The 21,022-nt window shown below is 37.6% G+C and overlaps 1 protein-coding gene across 1 annotated transcript; it reads right to left on the bottom strand.

Moving 5' to 3' along the window:
- Positions 1-7: 7 nt before the first annotated feature.
- Positions 8-19,142, bottom strand: LOC122820921. The gene is made up of 22 exons (XM_044098626.1): positions 19,107-19,142; positions 18,778-18,903; positions 17,745-18,194; positions 17,394-17,657; positions 16,750-17,007; positions 16,402-16,493; positions 15,984-16,208; positions 14,900-14,974; positions 14,550-14,646; positions 14,318-14,444; positions 13,957-14,197; positions 13,697-13,853; positions 12,930-13,014; positions 12,754-12,816; positions 11,887-12,089; positions 11,675-11,806; positions 11,410-11,594; positions 2,405-2,553; positions 1,518-1,763; positions 1,253-1,415; positions 1,008-1,087; positions 8-646 (listed from the first exon to the last, which is right to left on the bottom strand). Exons 2-22 carry the CDS (start codon positions 18,821-18,823, stop codon positions 634-636), a joined length of 3,351 nt encoding a protein of 1,116 aa, XP_043954561.1. The 5' UTR covers positions 18,824-18,903; positions 19,107-19,142; the 3' UTR covers positions 8-633.
- Positions 19,143-21,022: the final 1,880 nt, after the last annotated feature.

Genomic DNA, 21,022 nt, shown 5'->3' with positions numbered 1-21,022 from the left:
ACAATTCTTAAAACCCACATCCTTTTATTCACACTGTTTTTTGTCTTTTATATGCTTAGGAAAACAAAGTAGATTATCACTGAGACAGAAAGAAAAGCTCCTGAAAACAAGAATCAATAAAAGGAAACCATCAAAAACAGGAGATATTAAAGCTTTACAGGGAAACTGACCATAAAAATAATACCACAGTTTTTTCTTCATCTTCTTTTACACAAAGTTAATTATATTGTTGACTGTTGTCACTAAGTTTCCCTTTTATCAACTAAAAAAATATCATTGAAATCTCAAATGAAGAAAATTAAACATACCACTACAAATCATATGGATTAACATTTGTTAAAGGAAATTATTTAGATTATAAACTTCAGAATATCTGATTAAATTTAGCATTATAGGCCTTCTGATATAGAACAAGTTTTTATTAAAGTAGATGTTAGCCACATAATTTTGCCCCAAACTCAATAAAATCAAAACATGCTGAACATTTTGATCCTGTTTTTCTTCTTCTGCACGTCTGGAACTAAAACATTTCTCCTTCAAACTGTGAAGAAACAAATGCAGAAGCTTTCAGCTGTGAATTAGCTCCTCCGTTTTCACGACTGGATTCAGATGATGAAGTTCTGCAGCCTGTCGCTATGGAAACCGTCTGGAGAAACATTAAGATGAAGTTATGATGTTTTTCCACCAGTGAATCATTTCTAACAGCCGTTTCTTGGATCAAGTTTTAGCTCTAATTTCTGGTTTTCAGGTTTTTGGTCTTCCAGAACATTTTTCCCTCAAAATAATTAAAACCAGTTGAAAACAAACCAATCACATAAATGGCTGCTGTAATTGACTGAAATCATCGTTTCGTTCAGAAACGTCAACTTTCTGATTATCGCCAACCATCTTTCAGAAGTTAATTTAACTTTATGCAGTTTCTCTTAAACGGATTTGATCATTATTTTTTAAATGGACAGCTGGTGATTATTAAACTGTTAAACGTTGAAATAAATAATCTCACCTACTGAGTCCAGGCCAGGCTGATGACGTCCGGACGTCCAGACCTGGTGGATCTGCGTCGTCTCTTAGAGCCGCCACTGCAGTCCTGGCAGTTTCATTAAAGACAGAGAGGATTATTTATTTTATAAAACTTCTAAGAATGCAACCACAGCAACAAAACTATAAATAATTATTCAGATCTTCAGAGATCATTGTGAATACACATGGATGTCTGCGTTTGCAGTTTTCTACTGATTTCAGGAAGGCGTACCGGAGTGCAGCTGCTGCCCTGTTTGTCACACAGATGCAGCTTGCAGTGCAGATAAACGGCCCCAGTGCTCCCAGTAAACTGGAACATGTTGAAGGAGAAGCGGTTGGAGGTTCCTTCTCCATTTCCCTCCACCTGCACCATCTGGTCGCCGGGGTCGGCACAACTACAGAACAGGAGGAAAGAGTTTCAGAATCAAAAATACGTTTATGGTTTTTTCTTTATTAAGTAGCTATAGGAACATCAACTCTTTGAAGAAGCGCCTCACCCGTTCTTGATCAGATCATATCTTGGCTGGCTGCTGGGAGAATCGCGGCTGGTTGCCCAGCATGAATCCGTTTCCACGGCGATCACGCTTGCATCCAGTCCGGTGGTCGTCAGCTCCACCCAGATCTTCTGGTTGAGAACCACGGCAGTGGTTGAGTCCAGAGCGTGTGTGAGGCCCGGGTCGGTGTAGGCCTTCATGGCCATGGTGTAATTCCATTCTCCAGACTTCACTATGACGACCACAGAGCTTCGGACACAGAAACACCAACAGCACGTTTAGCGCAGCCCATAATACAGCAGCAAAACCTTCCACATCTGTGACGTTACTACAAAAAGGAAGTTTTTCCACTAAATTTGTCAACATTTATCCCAGATAAAACACTTTGGTGTCTAATCACACATAATCGGCGGACAAACATGCGCCAACGGGGAATGGAGGGGGGCGGGGGGTGTCAGCGGGCAAACATGTGCTACCGATTTCTTTCCCATACAAAGAAACCTGGAATGGAGTAGTGGAACGGAGTGGCAATGTAATCACAATGCACTGTAAGCTATGTAATGTGTTTTGAGGCAGTTGACCAAAATCCCGGACGATTTTTAAATTCCCCCCGGACATTTTTTTAGGTCTGAAAAGTAGGACATGTCCGGGAAAAAGAGGACGTCTGGTCACCCTAGATCTAGTCATGAAAACAGGCAACACATTGTTTAAAAGGCTCAAAAACAGCGGCCATTTTGAAAAATAAACGTCATCCTGAGACTGAAAGGCTAAAGGGGAATTTTTTCCTGTCTGTATCAAAACCTGAAAGACTTTTACAGTAATATTATTTAGAATAAAAGCTTCAACAAGCTTCAGAACGGAGCTGAAGGAACCTGAACGCCAGCACACACCTGTCCTTGATGTTGAAGGCAACAGTCTTTGTTCCGGGTTGGTGGTGCTGGCAGGAGAAGTCCATGTAGAACTGGTCCTGGCGAGTGATGATGTCAGAGCTGTTCTGGTACTTGATGGCGTTCCTGTAGATTATTTGGCTTCCATTGTTCTGTAACAGAGTAAAGTACAATAATAAGACCTCGTTTTCATGAACCTGGTCAGTGAAGTGGGAATTCATGGGTCTATAGAAGAATGTTCTGATTCAAGGTTAAGCTGCAAAAACACAAAACCTCACCAAATATTTTCAAGTTTCTTGTGCAAATATTTTATTACACTTAAAATAAGACAAAAATAATTTTTCAGCTTGTTTAAAGTCATTAATATCGCCGAATAAGTACTAGTTGTAGTGGCAGATTAACTTTTAACAAAACATTTTTCCCAAGTTATTAGTGAAATAATCTGAAAGTGGAACTAGAACTTTTTCATCAATATTGAGGAATTATTTACTTAAAACAAACTTCTATATCTTGCTGATAAGTTACTTTTAAGTTAGTGGTGTAATAAGACGTTTGTACTAGAAAGTAATCAAAAATACTTTGATTGTTTTTGCGGTGGAGTTGGAGTGATGGACCCACTGTGATCTCCGTCCCGCAGCTGTTGCTGCTGTCGAAGCTGAAGGTCACCATGTGGTTCTCGTCCATCTCTCCCCTGCAGCTCCGGTCGTTCAGGTGGAGGACTGAATAGTCGACGCCTTTTTCCTCCAGCAGACATCCAACCAGAGTGATCGAACCAGAGTTCTGCCTGCAGACTGTTGGCTCACCTAAAAGTTGAATATCAAAAAGAAAACGAGTTTCATGGTTTGATACTTACTGTGATTGTGAACGCCAGCTGTCTCACTCAGAGTGTTTGACTGTCTGTAGTCGTAGGCAAACACGGCTCTGCAGAGGCAGCCGGTTCCTCCACCCGTTTTCTCTCCACAAAACTCATGATCACTGCAAAATTTGTCCTGGCAAAAAGCTTCAGGTGAGGCTGCAGAGAAACACGGTGAAAAATCTGCATAAATACATTAAAGTTCTATAAAAATTCAGCAGAAGTGGACCAGTCCTTACAGCAGCCAGCAGGTCTCCAGTCTCCCAGAGAGGCTCTGCTGTTCAGGCTGCAGGCTCTGGCGTACGCCCACAGGAAGTGACACCTCAGACCGTCCACTGAGGGATATTTGCACAAAGTGTCGCTGCAGGCGTTGATGTAGGGAGTCGGGTCGATGTCATCGTTGCAGGAGGAGAAGGGAGATTCCTTCAGGATGTTGCAGCTTCTCATCAGATGGAAGAAAAATAAAAATGCAACATATCAGATGTGATGCAGCATGTTTAACGTTAATATTTTCATATTAAAAGTGCATTAGATTTGTCTCATTTCTCTCTTTATGTTTTTTCTTTACATGAATATTTTAGAGGTGCAGTTTAATATTTGTTTTAACACTCATAAATATTTCCTTTAGTGTGATTAAATCTACTCACTGGTCCGTTATCAGGCTGCAGTTGATTGAAGTGTCGAGAGAGTCGTTGTACTGAATCTGACAGCTAGGTGGAGACAAAACACATGATGATAAGACAAGCTTTTCTGTCTTTGACTTGTCCTTAAACTAACTTATTACATTTGGGCAGAGGTGAGTAACTATCTAAAACTTTTACTCAAGTAAGAGTAGTACTACCTCCATGATGGTGTGTTACGGTAAATATGCATAGCAGAAAAAATTTTCACCAAAAAGCTCAGAAATTAATATTAATTTCAGAAATTTACTAGAAAAAACCTGAAAAATCAGAAATTTTTCTACAATACATCTGAGGTTATTGTCAAAATGTCTGAGATTTGTCTTGCAAGTTCTCCACTTTTGGACCGAAGCAATGTCTTTGCTTTTTCCAGAATGTTTCTAAACATTTTCTTAAAAGAAAAAATAAGTGTTTGTTGAGCGTGTACCTGGAGGAGCTGTAGAGATTTAGCCTCTGGGTTGAGGTACTGCTGGCGTTTACACACAGACCATCAACAGACGACCAAAGTGGTGCTGAAAACGTCCAGGACAGAATGTGGGTCAGGTAGTTTTGCTCTCTACTGCTGAAATGTAAGACTTTTCATTCAGATCTTACTTTCTGTGTGGATCTGTGCTGTGGAGCCGTCAAAGAACAAATAAATTGTGTGATTGGAGGTTGTGAAGTTTGCCAAGACTCCAGTTGTGTCTTTGGAAATCCAAACGCTGTGAAGCTCCTGGCCTGAGCTGCTGAGGTTCAGCTGGACGTCGTTCATCTGTGGCGGAGAACAGAAAGGTTGGTGGCAGCGATAAATCAATCATAAATACCACAAGCTGGGTTTCCAATGGAGCTATTTGATATTTTAAAAATAAATTAGCTTAATGGAAACACCAATTTCAAAAAACTGATAAAGTTTGGTGGATTTTTTTTTGGCCATATTGAAATTGGTTTATTTTCACCTGATCAACAACTGGATGTTGCCACTGCTGCAAACCAGGAAGTGACAGGAACATCATATTTATGACTTATCGCATGAACAGATGTATTCACGTGTGATTTTAACTGCGTTTCTTAACTAATGGAAGCAAAACTTTGGTGACGTTTTGCAGACATTTGTAGTGGAAACGCAGCTGGTGTCGGATTGGCTCACCTGGACTCTCCCTCCTTGCTCCAGGTGAAACTGAACCGCTGGATCCTGCAGCTTCAGGGTGACGCTGTCCAAAAAGCTCACGTCTCTGCGGCGGCGCTCCCTGAAGGCAGCAAACACTTCTAAACCCGTTGATGAGTCCGAGAGCACAGAGTACACACACCGATCCGTCACAGGAGTGAATCGGCCTCTGACGTCGATGACGGCGGGGCCGGTCACAGTGCAGATGTCGGCTCCAGCAGCACCTGCAGGCATGGAGACGCAAACAGTGGTGAGAAAAAAATAGAAAAGTTAAAAGTTTACTTCATGAAAGGCCGTCTGCACATCTAGTTATTTCTATTTCTGTATGTACGGATGATTATTTTGGGCAGAGAAGCTAAAGAAGCTACTTTTAATTAGTTTTTCAATGCAAAACTAGTGCAGAAAAATGTGCAACTAAACACACCACATTATCATTTAGGATTTGAATTCTACAAAATGTTCAATTTAAATGTTCAATGTAAATTTAGATGTATTTCACATAACTCTAAAGATCTTCTTTTGAAAATAATTGCTTGACTTTAGGGATCTAAAATGTTTGAGTATTTTTCTATGATTAAATGTTTTAATTGTTAATATTTCAGTGTGTAAACATTGACGTCTGATTTACCTGTCAGTGCCATGACAGCGCCCAGGTACAGCAGGGGGCGGAGCATCTTGGAAGCTGGGAAAACAGCTGACAAAGCTAAAAGAGACAAAGTTAGTATAGAAGAAGGTTCAGCTGCTTTGTTTTACCCTCAGGAAATAAAATCAGTGTCTGGATCACATGGATCTGTCTATAGATGTCATGTAACATTTGAGCTCATTTTTTTTCTTTTGCTTAATCTGTGCAACACATAAATCTTTTTTTTTTTTTAAACCAGAACTATTCTGTAAATCAGGGTCCTCCAGAGCTCCAACCTTCCTGCAGCTTTCAGATGCTTCCTTATTATCAAACAAATGTCTCGTTAGCATGTTTGCTCAGAGCTGATCCTGCTCTGTTGGAGTAAAGAGGAACCTAAAAGTTGCAGGATGGTGGCGCTAGAGAGCTGGACCTGAGTCCTCCTGCTGCAAATAAACTCCACTAAATCCACTTTAACTCTTTACGTTCCAAATAACTTTACCAAACTGAGTTTAATATATATATATATATATATATATATATATATATATATATATATATATATATATATATATATATATATATATATATATAGTTACATGCTTCCTCAGTTTAAAAAAAAAAAGGATTGGTCCAAAGTGCGGCAGCAGTTACCATGGTGACAGACCTGGATAGGAATTGAACTTTGGGATGCTGGAAATACCAAACATTTTAGCTTGATATCGACGGACAAAAAGTCTAAGCATCTTGTTTTAAATGTTATTAACATCTAAAAGCCAATTTACTTGTTTTACTGCAAAATGATTGTATTTTTTAAAGTAATGATATTTATGAGGAAGTTTAGCATTTAAACAAACCAGCGCCTCTGTTATTGTGTTATGTTTCTAAAAAAATGATAACTTTATATAGTTACAAAAACACATTAAAGAGCTTTAGGTGGAAGTGTTATAAAAAATAATATTTTTCACTGCAGCTAAGAATTAAGTAAATGTATTTTTAGCAGTTTCTCTCCACTGTCAGCTTGTTGTAAATATTAACACATTGTTAATATTTTCTAATGTTTTAATAAAATGTGGTAAAAGTCACCTCTTTTGTTCCAGAGGAAATGAAATTATTTATTTTTCTGTGTAAAACTAACTTGTGCTGTGGGTCAAAACGTTTCTCCTCGTCCTCCTGGAAACAACAAACAGAGTTTTTCAGCAGTTTTCACTTCTTCTCTGCTAAAACCAGTTTTTAAAATTGTAAATAATGATAACAAAGAAGACATTTAAAGATTTGAATTACCCTTTTCAGCTGCAGTGAAGGATGATAACGATGGAGGCTCGTCAGACTCGTCGTCTCTGCTCTGTCCCTCGGTTTGTTTCTGTCTCTTTATGTCCATCCTCAGTCCCGTCCACACCCAAGGAATAAAGGGAGCGGTGCAGGAAAAATGACACTTCCTGATAACAATCTCTCCCTCTTGTAATAAAAGCCTCCTTAGCATCTTATTACAATAACAGAACCCTGGAAACACGTATACATTAACAATATCGTGTGACGTTCAAAGAAAGCAAGGGATGTTAGTTATTACCGTGTTTAATCAGTTTCTTTAAATCATTTGGTCAAACATCACATTCACACACGCTATTAGAGGAAAAGGTTTTGAATTTTGGACAGAATGTTTCTATTTATCCATTTAAGAAAAACAGGGAGAACATGAAAAGAGCTTGAATTCAAAAAGGAAGAATTTATTAAAAAACGTCGGACAGGTGGAATCTTTTATTATCAGATCTATGATAATAAAAGATTATCATAGATCTCTACCTGATCTATGACAGGTAGAGAGTAGAACACATCCAACTGATCTGCCATTCTGTATCTATGCATAAAAATACATAAATTTAAAGCTCACATTAGATAAAACTGAACATTAGCTTACAGATATTGACTCTATCAAAGTCTTTGCATCATTTTATTTTAGGGGTTTTCAGAAAAAATAAAAAATAAACCAAGGCTTTTTTTGTAAGTTTTAATCAGTTTTTATTTATTTTTGTGTATCAGCTCACTGCTGTCCCACTTGCTATTTTTTAGTATTACTATTATTATTCTTACTCTTTTTCTGATTGTGAAGGATGTTCTGCGGAAAATGTTAGTTAAAGTAGGTCAAACTAACCTGTGAATGTCCATCTGTACGTTTTCCAATCAGAAAATCAGTCATAACCGGATATTCACTGATCCTCATGACTCGTACCAGTTAGTAAAAAAATAGTTTCAATGTTTCAGAGAGCAGAATTTCTATGAATAGTAATTTAAATCTGTAGCTTAGCATGTCCGGTGAAAACCTTTTAACCTGAGTCTTTGGTATTAAGTCTCATCTTACAAGGAGATACGAGTCAGACGTTTCTGATGCTGTTGACACTTCAATTGAATTGAATTGTGGCGCATATTTTACTGTAAAAGATTTTAAATGTGGAAACTCTAAACTCATGTTAATAGCACTATATGTTTTATTTAGAATCTTTAGAGAAACACCAAAAGTTTATATTCACTTTTTATAAAGTAGGACTGAAGAATATATATATATGGATCACTAAGTTTATTAAAATGAAGCACATATTATATTTAGGTGGTGTGGTAATGATAATTTAATTTAGTCTGTTTGACAGTGTAAAAAGAATCTCATGTAAAATGTGAAATCAGGCTACAGCTCTGTTTTGATTGCTATTATAATTACATATCTGAGGCTGAAGGGAGAGTTTGGACTCCTGTTGGTCACAGATGTGCATTACATCATTTATTCAGCGTGTGTTTATAAAGAAATGTAATTTTTGACAACATAGCTGAGTATTTGTAGATGTGCCTGGTAATCCACAAACATATTTCAAGAAAATTGAAAACATGTACAACTTTTCAGACATTAAGGTGAGTGAGAAACATTTTGCATAAAGGTTCTTTTTGTTTCAATGAGGAACCTTATTGTATATGTTACTGAAAGTGTGCAGTTAAATGTTGTATCTGTTAATCTCTTATCAACAACATCAGACTGGTTTAGTAAAAAGAAAAGATGAGAAACAACTTTTTTATGCCACATTTTATTTATTTATTTTTGTATTTATTTTGCAAGAAAAGTGAAAGAAAAAAAGATTAATGTCAGTATTTATTTTAAAGAAGTCAATTCAATTTAAAAATATAAAGTTATAATCAAATGCAGTCCTCATTCTTCCCTTCATCTAATTAAATCACATCTATGAAAAAAACTATTTCAGGATTAAGCTCCAGTTGTCCCCACATTAATTGTAATAAAACCCAATTCCCTCTAAAGATATTAGATGATGAAGCAGCAAAAAGTGAGAAATAATCCCAGATTTCCAAACATCCCATCTGTGGATCCGGATTGATGTCAGGAATCATCATAAAGGTCGGAGGTCGGTCCATCGGTCCAGTTTACATGGAAACCACCTGAGGAAACAATTAAATATGAGAGTCACACATTCTTCCTCTACAGACTTTTTCTCTACTTCTCTGGTGTAGATTTAGTTCATCACAGCTGGGAAATGTGTGTTTTTGATTAGCCATGAATATTAGGACATTCAAACAAGTTTTTTGAATTATTATTATTTCTTTTATATTACAGCTACAATCTTTTTATTGTAAAGAATAAGAAAAAATATAAAAATATTTTAATATATATCTGGAAATCTCTTTTATCTAAATAAAATCTAATGCAACTAATTTCCTTTCAAAGGTTAAAAAACATTTTCTTGTTCTGTAATATGATGAACCATTTCTGTCAGGATTAAAAATGCAAACATGAATAAATAAATAAATAAATAAATAAATAAATATCTTGATTATTGAATTACTTGCCCAATAAACATTTAACAAATAAATAAATACTTTATTTTAAAGTTAATTTATCTTGCCACGATCAGCTACAGAAACTGTTATGACAATAGTTAAAGAAACAAACCCACGTTGTCGTCTAATGAATCCAGGCCATGCTGATCAAAGCTGCGTCTGTAGTTTTCTTTGCTGATCTGACGGATCTTTGTTCTCTTTTAGGCTCATTGTAGCAATCCTGGCATTTAAACACACAAAAAAAACACAACATTTACTATTTTGCAGACCAGCACTACATATTTACATACAGTGTTTTCCTAAGATTTATCCCTTCAAGAACTAAGTTTTATATTGAAAAAAAATCATCCATCTTCTTCAGAAGCATTTAAAGTCTTGATAAAGAACCAAATCTACATGTAATGAACCCAAACCTTGTCTTGCTGAAAAGTTACTTGCAGGTTTTGTCTTCCTTCATGTGTTTTAACATTTCTGCACTAGAAACTAGACAAAAAATCCTTTGTAAGATTTTGTGTTTTTGCAGTGTAGCGTGTGATTAATCTGATTATGTTTTTTAAGATAATCTGACAGCACCAGTTGTTAATAAAGTTTTTTTTAAAGTGCGCACCGGGATGCAGTTGTTCCCCTGTTTAGGACACAGCTGGATCTTGCAGTGCAGATAAACGTCACCAGAGTCCCCAGAAAACTCAAACATGTTGAAGGAGAAGAAGGTGGAGGTTCCCTCTCCGTTTCCCTCCACCTCCACTGTCCCGTCGTCTGGGTCAGCACAGCTGGGCAGAAGAAAAACCAGTTCAGGTGAGTCTTATAAACCAATCTGAACGTTCTCTTGGTTATGACCGATAGTCAGCGCCTCACCCATCTTTAATCAGGTCGTATCTTGGTTCGCTGTTGTGTGATTCCTTGCTGGTTGCCCAGCATGAGTCCATCACCACGGCGATGGTTTTCGCATCCAGCCCGTCCGTCTTCAGCTCCACCCACATTTTCTGGTTCAGCAGAACACCAGAGTTCACAGCCCGGGTGTAGCCAGCGTTCTCATATGCTTTCATCGACACAGAGTAGCTCCATTCTCCAGACTTGATGTGCTGGACCACAGAGCTGCAAACCAACAGACGTGTGAGCTTATTAAACTGAGAAAACACAAAATCCTACCAACTATTTCTGGTCTTTTCTAATGCAAATATCTTTGTAGATGTGAAATAAGACAAAACTAACTCACAAGTAACTTTTCAGCAAACTATAGGAGCTTGTTTTAAGTTAATACTTCCTTAATATTGATGGAAAAGTATCAAGACTGGAAGATTATTCCACTTCTAACAACACGTTTCATATGTTAAAAGTGAAATAATCTGCCAATAGAATTAGTACTTTTTATCACAATTTAAGAATTATTGACTAAAACCAGCTCTTATATTTTGCTGAAAAGTTACTCTCAAGTTTTCTCTTATTTCCAGTGTACTAAGATATTTGCACTAGTAACTGGTGCAAACTTTTGTGTTTTGCGTTTTTGCAGTGAAACCAGCTGAAAACATTTTCATCGCGGCTGAAACAAAATCAGTCACACACTTGTCTTTAATTCTTAAGGCCACAATCTTTATGTCGGGTTGAGTGTGGTGGCAGGAGAAGTCGATGAACACTTGATCATGGCGAGTGATGACATCAGAACTGTTCTGGGTCATGATGGTGTTCTTGTAGTTTATCTGACTTCCATTGTTCTGCAGAATCAAACGTTCATTAGAGAAAAATAATCAGTTATTTCTGCTTAAGAATTCTGTTTTTTTACTTTTTTGTGATTTTTCTGGAAATAATGGATGAGAAAAATGCAAGAAATGCACAAATCTCTGTGATAAGAATGACAGGATGAGTGTAAGATCCCACCATGATCTCCGTCCCGCAGGTGTTGCTGCTGTCGAAGCTGAAGGTCACCATGTGGTTCTCGTCCATCTTGCCCCTGCAGCTCCGGTCGTTCAGGTGGAGGACTGAATAATCGACGCCTTTTTCCTCCAGCAGACATCCAACCAGAGTGATCGAACCAGAGTTCTGCCTGCACACAGCCGGCTCACCTGGAAATAAAAATATCTTTAGCATCTCTGATTTCCGTCTTTTTTTTGGTAGAGTTGTGTTTTTCTCAGAGGTTTCTTACCCAGAGTGCCAGAAAGTCTGTATTTGGAGGCAAACAGAGCTCTGCAGAGGCAGCCAGTCTTCCCGCTGTGTTTCCTGCCACAGAACTCATGATCGCTGCAGAGCTTGTCCTGACAAAACGCCTGAGGCTTGGCTGCAGAGAAGCAAAACCAAATGTCATTCTGACAGCATGCAGGCTGTAAAAACGCTGCAGTGAAGTAGTGATTCTCTCACAGCAGCCTGCATTTGACCACCATCTGTCCAGTGTTATGTTGCTCTGCAGGTGGCAGGCTGTGGCGTACGCCCACAGGAACTGGCAGTCCAGACCATCAGCTGAAGGATATTCAGACAGAGTCCTGTTGCAGGCGCTGATGTAGGGAGTCGGGTCGACGTTTTTGTTGCAGGAGGAAAACGGGGCAACCCTCAAGAGGTTACAGCTTTTTCACACACAGAAAGATAAAAACGTTAAACATTCTCACATTTTTATTTATTCTATACAGTGTCAGAGATGCCAAATTACATCAATTAGTCCATCCATTTTTTGTGATTTTACAATTGCAGAAATTCAGGAACAATTAACAGTTCCTGAATATTTTTGTGTGTTAATGCGTAGCTGTGAAATTATTGCATATTTTCCACAAAAAATTGGTCAAATACATTGCATTTAATTGGTGCTAAACCCCACCTGCAGGTGGCAGTATTTCTTGCTTGTACTGCTGCCTCAGGTTTGATGTCAAGTTATTGTCTGAGATCATAATGGCACAAATATTAAGTAATATGTTTCTTGCAAAAACTTTTAAATTAGCTGCATAATATCTGTGATTCCAATTGCAAAGAAAAAAAATCACAGAAAATCATAAAAACCCTGATGGACTGATCAACCTGATCAGAAGATCAAATCCAGAGAAAACTTTTTATAAATATTTTAACAGTTTGCTAATGGGTTTTATCAATAAATTCTGGCACTACCGGCCCTTTAAGAACATTCATGATCCTGATGCAATTTAAAATGAAAATGAATTTGACATCCCTGTCATATTCAATACAAACTACACAGTATAACACAGATCTGTACTCGGTAGAAGAAATAAATCTTCTCACTGTTCACTGATCATGTTGCGGTCTATCTGACTGTCCACAGGGTCTTCATACTGCCTTTCACAGCTGGCAAAAAAAACAGAAAGAAAACCTTAACAAGTCAACTTCCTGGTATTGGAGGGAATGTTTTTGAATTCAAAATGATGGCATTTAGTTATTTATTCATCATAATGTTGTACCTTGGAGAGCTGATATCAAGAAGCTTCACACTTGACATATTTCTGGAGTTAACACACAGACCCACCACCGCTGAACCAACAGGTACTGAAAGTTTAAAGATAATATCAGTGAAAGCTGCATGAAAGCAGGACATCAAATTTATTTCTATCATCATCCTACAGCTGAATTTTAACAAGTGCAGAAGTATTTCTACTGACTTAAACAAATGTTGGATCTTCAATGTGTTTGTTGTAATTTTTAAATTTTCACATGAAAAAGCATTTTTTATAGTAAACCTTCCTGAGTAAACATCAATGACAGCTTTAAGTCTTATGTTCTGTTTTGCACGTCTACAGATGGATTTGTTGCCTATTTTTCTTTATGAATAGAAGGAATTTATATATATATATATATATTTATTTCTGATCTTTATTTGTTCTGTATTTATATATATATATATATATATATATATATATATATGTCTAATCCTGGCATTACTAAAAATAAATACAGAACAAATAAAGATCAGAAATAAATAGCTTAAGAAATAAATTACATGCCCCAAATAATTAACAAATGAATCACTGTACCGTCAAATTCAACTAAGTAAAAAAGAAACATTAAATTTATATTTCTTTTTCAATCTTTAACTTTAATAGCTTGTCTTTGTGCTCATTTTGTGTTTTCCCTTCCTGTTTTTTTTTTCTTATTCGTATTTATGGCAGGAGTCCATAAAGAAGAACCAGATAAATAATAATCAGTATATTGCTGCCTTGTTTATTCTTACCCCTCATGTGGATCTGTGCAGTGTAGCCATCAAACAACACCGACATTTTGAGCCCAGAGAACGAAGACGTTGCTGTGAGTCCATTTTTGTCCTTGCTTAATGAAATGTCCTTAAACTGCTGGACTGGACTATTTAGGGTCAACACTGTCTTGTTCATCTGAGTGCAACAAAATAGGAAAATTATTAGTCATAAAATGAGAATCTATGCGATGAAGGGAAGCAGTGTGCAGGAATTTCAAATCCAGCTTTCATGGACTTACCTTAATCCTGCCACCTTGTTCCAGGTGAAAGTAAACATTTGAGCCAGCAGGTCGAAGGCTCACACTGTCCAGGAAGCTCACGTCTCTACGGCGGCGTTCCTGGAAGTTAGCCAGCACTTCAAACCCGCTTGATGAGTCTGACACCAGAGAGTACACACACCGGTCCTTCACAGAGCTCTGTTGACCTTGGAAGTCGATGACAGTGGGGCCGGTCACGGTGCAGATTTGGGTTTTAAAACATCTGATGGAAAAATAAACAGGCAGATTGATAACAAATCACAGCAACAATTTAACAACAATCCGTAGCTTTCTGTCTAAACCAGAAACCAGACTGTATATGTGTGTGTGTGTGTGTGTTCACCTGCCGCTTCCATCACATTCCTCCTGCTCACCACAGCCGGTTGATGTGACAGATCTGTCGATGCTGCAGGTGAAGCTTCTGCAGGTTTTTTCAAAACGGACTGTTGAATTAGGTAAAATCCCAAAACCTGAAGACAAAAGGAAAAGTTTTGTGTTGCCAATCTTAAAGATCCCCCTATTTCTCTTTCAAATGTCACTAATGCTTAACAGAAAAAACAGATTATTTCACCAACCTGAGATTCTGCATCCACTGATGTCTGCAAATCCAGAGTCAGCCGACCCGAGAGACACAGACCCAACTAGCTTACCCTCAACTGCTACGTCCACCATCTATATGGTAATAAACATTCAGTTATTGTTATAAACAAAGAGCATAACAGAAATTACTTGAAACATTAGAATGGAAGAGCAACAGATTACCATTTAAATAGCTAAACTTTACCTTGTAAAATGCAGTAAAGATGGTTTTAATTTAAGCCTTTTATTCACAATACTGCTTTCAAAACCAATTTCTACTCTTAGAATAAATGATTTATAGTAAATACACATGTGAAAACAAAATAATAATAATAAAAATACTCACCACTTTTGCCTCACTGGAGACAGAACTGAAATGCAAAGCAGTTTGTTTCCCAAAACTGAGGAGGTTCAGATTTACCTTAGTTGCAAGACAAAAAGATGCAAAAAATAAAAAAGTTACCAAAAGTGAAGTACTAGATTTTTCAGGGATTTCACATTGATCCTTTGCAACTACGTTACATGTTAGAAATGAGGATCGGGAATATTGAACAGAGCGACTGAAATTGTTTATTCAAGGCTTCTTCTTGTTCCGGTCGAGCTAATTTGTCTGTGAACGTGACACTCCTGGTTGGGGCTCATATACGGCGGTAATTACAGATGTTTGAAACAGCTAGCTCAGAAACCGAGCCGTACCTCCTCCCTCCTGACGTGTTGATCAAATTACCGACTTTTCCTGAATTCACACCACGTGATTTATGTCACTATGTCATAAACAGCGTTCCCCCTCACTCCGAAGAAGCCTTAAAAATGAACAAAAGACGAGATGTAGCCAGTTTGTTTTCCATTCATGCTAGGCTAACATGATAGTGGGGCACTGTCTCCATGGTTACTAATTGTTAGACAGGTACCTTTCTCATTAATGCGATATTGAATATCATCTTTCTAATCATACTTATAAAGTATGTGAGCCTTTATCTCCTTACCTTGTAAAAACCGTTCGCTGCAAACCCGCGATTACACGGATTACACCGAGAGCTGACGGTCATTATGATTGACAGCTGCTATCCATCGCCGCCGCGTCTTTCCTCATTAAGTTATATAATAAAACTACAAGTTAGGTTTTCACCCTCGTATTTGCAGCAGACCGCGTCTATTGTTAAAGCGAAATCAACTAAATAAAGGCGATATTAGGCTATCAGATGTCGCTTTTTGACAGGCTTTACAGGAGCTGCGTTTTGACGTCCATCATGGCGGAACGAACCGAGTTCTGAAGACCGTGACGTCACGTGCAAAGGGTCAATACGTGACTAATCTGATTATTAATAATAATAATAATAATAATAATAAATAAATAAATAAATAAATAATCTGATTATTTACAAATCTCGTAAGCATCAAGAAGAGCTGAAATTAAATGTGATATTTACTTTTTTGTTCATGTACATCATGTCAAAATGCACAGAGCACGTCATGCTGCTCCTGATGGTTTTCACTGCCGCTTTGCTTTGGGCTTCATATGAAGAATCTTTTTCCCTTATGATGAAGTTCGCCTGGCCAGAGTCTGGTTTAGGTCCAATAATGCAGTCGTCATTGCTTTCAGAGTTATAAAAACGGTTGAAACAGATCGCGAAGTTCTTATTGGTGAAGTTCACCTGTCAAAAACAAACACACCACTTTAAAAACCCGCCATGTTTTATACATGTACTGAATTTTTTATGCTAAAAATTAAGATTCAACCACTAATGGGATTCATGAGCTTACTGCTGCACAAATAAAAGTTAAATTAAAACCCATACTAGACTACAAGTAGGCCTATTCAGAAACATTTGGCTCCATTTTACTTACATAAACATTCTGGTAAACATTTTGATAGAAAGTTAACGGACACAAGGTGAGGTTGAACTTTGTAGCTTTATCAAATTTCTCAGCAGCAGCATCTACAAAACATAAAAACATAAATACCGTTAAATGCAGAATGTTAAGTAGAGGTGGTCTGAAATTTCAAACTCACCAACCATTAGCCTGTAAATAATACTGTTCATTCTGGGTTGAGGTTGGAGATGTTTGACAGAATATCTTAAAAAACTACTTTTAGAATTTTTCTTCTTTTGGGATTATAGTTGACGTTCAACAAGTTTAAAATTGACAACTTTACCCATCACCTAAAAATAACAAATAACATTAAAATCTTACCAGTTTGAGCAATAAGTTGTATTCCAGTACTTCTGATATTCTCAAACTCAGAGAAGAGAGTGAACGTGTATTTGGTTTCAGCAGAAAGAGACGAGACTGTGTAAGTTACTGGTCCATTTCCAGCTGGCGCATCGATTCTTGTCTCTTTACCGTTGAACTGCAGAATGAAGCTTTTGACGTTGTTCACTCTGTTCCACTGCAGAGTTAAACTGCTCTCAGTTTCATTCAGGGATACCAAGCCAGATGGATTTGGAGGAGCTGAAGACAACGTTTAGAAATTCATTAAAGGTGGAAATTTCACTGCACCTGAGTAATGGTGTCTAATTTCATAAAGTGGAGAATAAAGCGAGCGTCAACTATATTTTACCTTATAATTAGGCAACAATGTTTTGTCATAAGTGAAATAATCTGCCAGTGGAACTAGTACTTTTTTCCAATTTTAAGGAATTATTTACTTGAATCAAACTCATATATCTTGCTGAAAAGTTACTTATAAGTAAGGTTTTGTCTTATTTCAGGTGTACTAACACTCATCTACACTAGAAGCTAGACCAAAAATACTTGGTGAGGTTTTGCATCTTTGCAGTAAGCGTACTAATAATTTTATTATTATTTTCTTCAAAAAGTAAAATGAAACATCTTACCAGTGGCAGCTGTAAATTGTATTCCACGGTCTCTGACATTTCCAACAACAGCAAAAACAGTAAATGTGTATTGAGTTGCTGCCGTGAGGGAAGAAACTGCGGCTGTTACGGCTCCATTTCCACTCGGTGCTCCGACCGATATCTCTCTACCGTTATACTGGATGATAAAGCTGTTAAGGTTGTTTAATCTGCTCCACTGTAGAACGATGCTGGTCTCAGTTTGGCTCATTGCTTTAACGTCAAACACATTCTGAGAAACTATTTCTGGAAAAAACAACATAACAAAATGATATCAACATTTCATGGGTTTTAGAGAAAGATTGAATGGTAATAGTGGTGATGGAACAATACCTGCACAATATGCGAGGTGGCAAACTGATGGTTTCGCAAGTTTGTAAACATAAAAGCTTCCAGGGCAGAGCTTGACTTTTATGGTGTGTGAGGAAAAAGTGCAACAGGAAGAGGTCCAGTGATTACACACAGTGCGAGTTACGATTTCATTGGTCTGTGTGGGATGAGGCTCTGTTATGTACAAAGGAGCATGAGTTCCACATCTGTTCATTTCTACACAATATTCTGGAATAGCAGCACTTTTCTGACTGAGATAAAATCGATACCAGCCGTCCCAGTTTACATTCTGGTCACACTTCACATTGCTCTGGTCTAGGTTATTTATTGAGCGCCACTCGTCACGCAGCTCAGTGTAACGGGAGCAGGGATCGACACACTGAAGGACTCCATTTACATTGATGCAGTCCAGTCCAGCAGAACAACCTCCCACAACACAAGACAGAGCTTGTCCTATGAGGCAGAGAAATCATGATAAATAAAAAACAAACCAAAAGAGACTGAATTACATTTTAGCAACATTTGAATTTCAGTTACTTTGCATGACTTTTTTTCCGATTATAATAAATAATCCTGCTCTGTCATCTACTGTAGCCTCAGTTTTCCTCCGATTGGCAAAAACGGCTCCAATAGCATTGAAAAACAAGATCTAGAAATTATTCTGTGCATAATAATAATAATAATCATAGTTTCTGTCATACTGGTGTTTAGAACCAGAAAGTTGCTGCAGAGCCAGTCACTGATACTGGACAATCATTGGACGAGGATGGCCAACGTGTCCAGCTGATGCAGTCGAAATGAAAAATACAATTGAATGTCATCGTGTAAATGTGATAAGAGATCTGAAAAAGACTGAATAATGCCAGCAAGAGGAATAATAGAAAAGGAAAACAAAAGTGGACCCAAAACTGAGCTGAAAACTGAAAAAAAACAACTTTGGACTCTGTATTGTAACCAAACTAAGTAAAATAATAAAATAAACACTAGAGAAAGTGTTTTTTTTATTCCAAGAATAAAATGCTGTGTGTTTACATGCCTGTCAGTGTGATAAAAACACACAGGAGCAGCAGAAGGCGAAGCATCTTGGAGGCTGACCAGACAGCCGACAAGAGATGAAACACTGTTGGATCCAAAAAGGTTCAAATTCTTCCAAAGTTTTTCTCTGGTTTAGAAATAAATACAAAGAAAATGACATTTAGGATTACGGTTATCAGAAACAAGGGTAAATACAAGAGTTCGAACTGTAAACATAAACAGTGATGTTGCTCTTAAACTTGGACAAAAAGATAATTAAAATGAAACCACAGTGGACAAACGCTGTGACCCACAACCAGTCGGTTACAGATTTAAGACGACGTCTCTTACATGTTCTGAAGGTCGTCTGCTGCAGCTGGAGTTCTGTCTTCATCTCAGTTCTCTGTTTCTTTCTGCATCCTTTTATGCTCACCTGAGTCGTGTCCACACCCAGGATGGGTTGGCACCTCTGGTCCACTGTGAAAAAAAAACATAGTTTTATGTTACACAACTAGAAGAAAAGAAAACATACAATTTCTGCATGTACTCCATTTAAAATTAACTCAAGTTTTAGTGTATTTGTCATAAAACTGAAAATTAAATAAAAACTGTTGCATATTGCTATTCTTTTATTTACTGCAACAGTTTTTTTGTTCCAGAGGCAAAATGCTGTTTTTCATGTATCTTTAACACAATATTTGAATTATTTTTCTTTAGAATTACCCAGAAGAAAAAAAAAAGTTTTCTCCTTTAGATCACTTATAAATACAAAATTATAAATATGTTTTCACTCTGTAACTAAATTATGATCTGCTTTGGGGATTTTACAATCTGAATGTAAAAAAACAACATTCTCAAAAAAACCCTCCTAAAAAACTGTCATTTGTTAATTTGGCATTCAAAAGTTCATCCATCCATGCATTTTCTGGTCACCCTTGTCCCTAATGGGATCAGGAGGGTTCCTGGTTCCTCTCCAGCTGCGTTCTGGGCGAGAGGCGTGTTCACCCTGGACAGGTCGCCAGTCTGTCGCAGGGCAGCACAGAGACACACAAGACAAACAACACACTCACACCTAAGGAGAATTTAAAGAGACCAATTAACCTGACAGTCATGTTTTTGGACTGTGGGAGGAACCCGGAGAACCTGGAGAGAACCCACCATGCACAGGGAGAACATGCAAACTCCATGCAGAAAGACCCCGGGCCGGGAATTGAACCCAGGACCTTCTTGCTGCAAGGCAACAGCTCTACCAACTGCGCCACTGTGCAGCCCCTGCATTCAAAAGTTGATATATTTATATTTTCTGTAGCCATAACTAAAGTAAAAGATGGTAGTTTAAAGTGTCATCATTGACATCTATGTATAAGTTAAAAAAAGGTCAGGGGTCAAGTTCACAAAAGCTCCTTTTCAGTAGTTTCTTTGTTTTCATTATTTACTTACAGATGCTCATCAAAAACCAAACAATGGTAATATTACATAAAAGATTTAGAGATATTTTGAGTCGACTACACCTATTTGCTTGCTCCTTTTGCAAACTCCGGCTGGAGGAACCCAGTTTACATTGTTTATCTCTCTCTTTGCACTGCTGTCACTCAGATTAACGATCATTCCCAACTAGACTGTGACTTGATCAGAAACAGAGTAGAAAAGAGAAAACCTTAATTGTCCCAGCAGTAAAGTTGCTGCTGCTGTTGCTGCTGACCATGTCCATCGTTTTATGACCACAGTGTACCCATCGTCTGATGGATACTTCCAGCAGGATAACGTGCCAGTTGCTAAACCACCAATCATCTCAGACTGGTTTCTTGAACACAACAGTTCACTGAACTCGAAAGGCCTCCACCGTCACCAGATGTCAATCCAATGGAGAACCTTTGGGATGTGGTGGAACGTTTCCAGTACCTTGTTGAATCCATGCCAAGAAGGATGAAGGCAGTTCTGAAGACAAAAGGGAGGCCAACCCGGTACTAGCAAGGTGTACCTAATAAAGTGGCTGGTGAACGTACGTATAGGTAAACAATTAAAAACAGGACTTGGACTTTTAAACCACCAGAGTAACGCAAAATATTAATCCAGTAGCAAAGCAGCAAATCCTAAGGATTTGACAAAACCTTTTAGTTTCAACTATATTTATAAAAAGTTTATATATATTACTGAAATGTGCTTTACAAATAAAATTTGATTGATTGATTGATGTATTAATTTGCATTATTGCTATGGGTGTTTTCAGGATAGAAGTCGACACAAGGAAGTATAACGCAAAAAAA

The sequence above is a fragment of the Gambusia affinis genome, linkage group LG18 (assembly GCF_019740435.1).
Source record: "Gambusia affinis linkage group LG18, SWU_Gaff_1.0, whole genome shotgun sequence".
In the NCBI taxonomy this organism is placed as follows: Eukaryota; Metazoa; Chordata; class Actinopteri; order Cyprinodontiformes; family Poeciliidae; genus Gambusia; species Gambusia affinis.
Note: the sequence above shows the minus strand (reverse complement) of the source record. Positions and strands in the feature narration are given on the sequence as shown.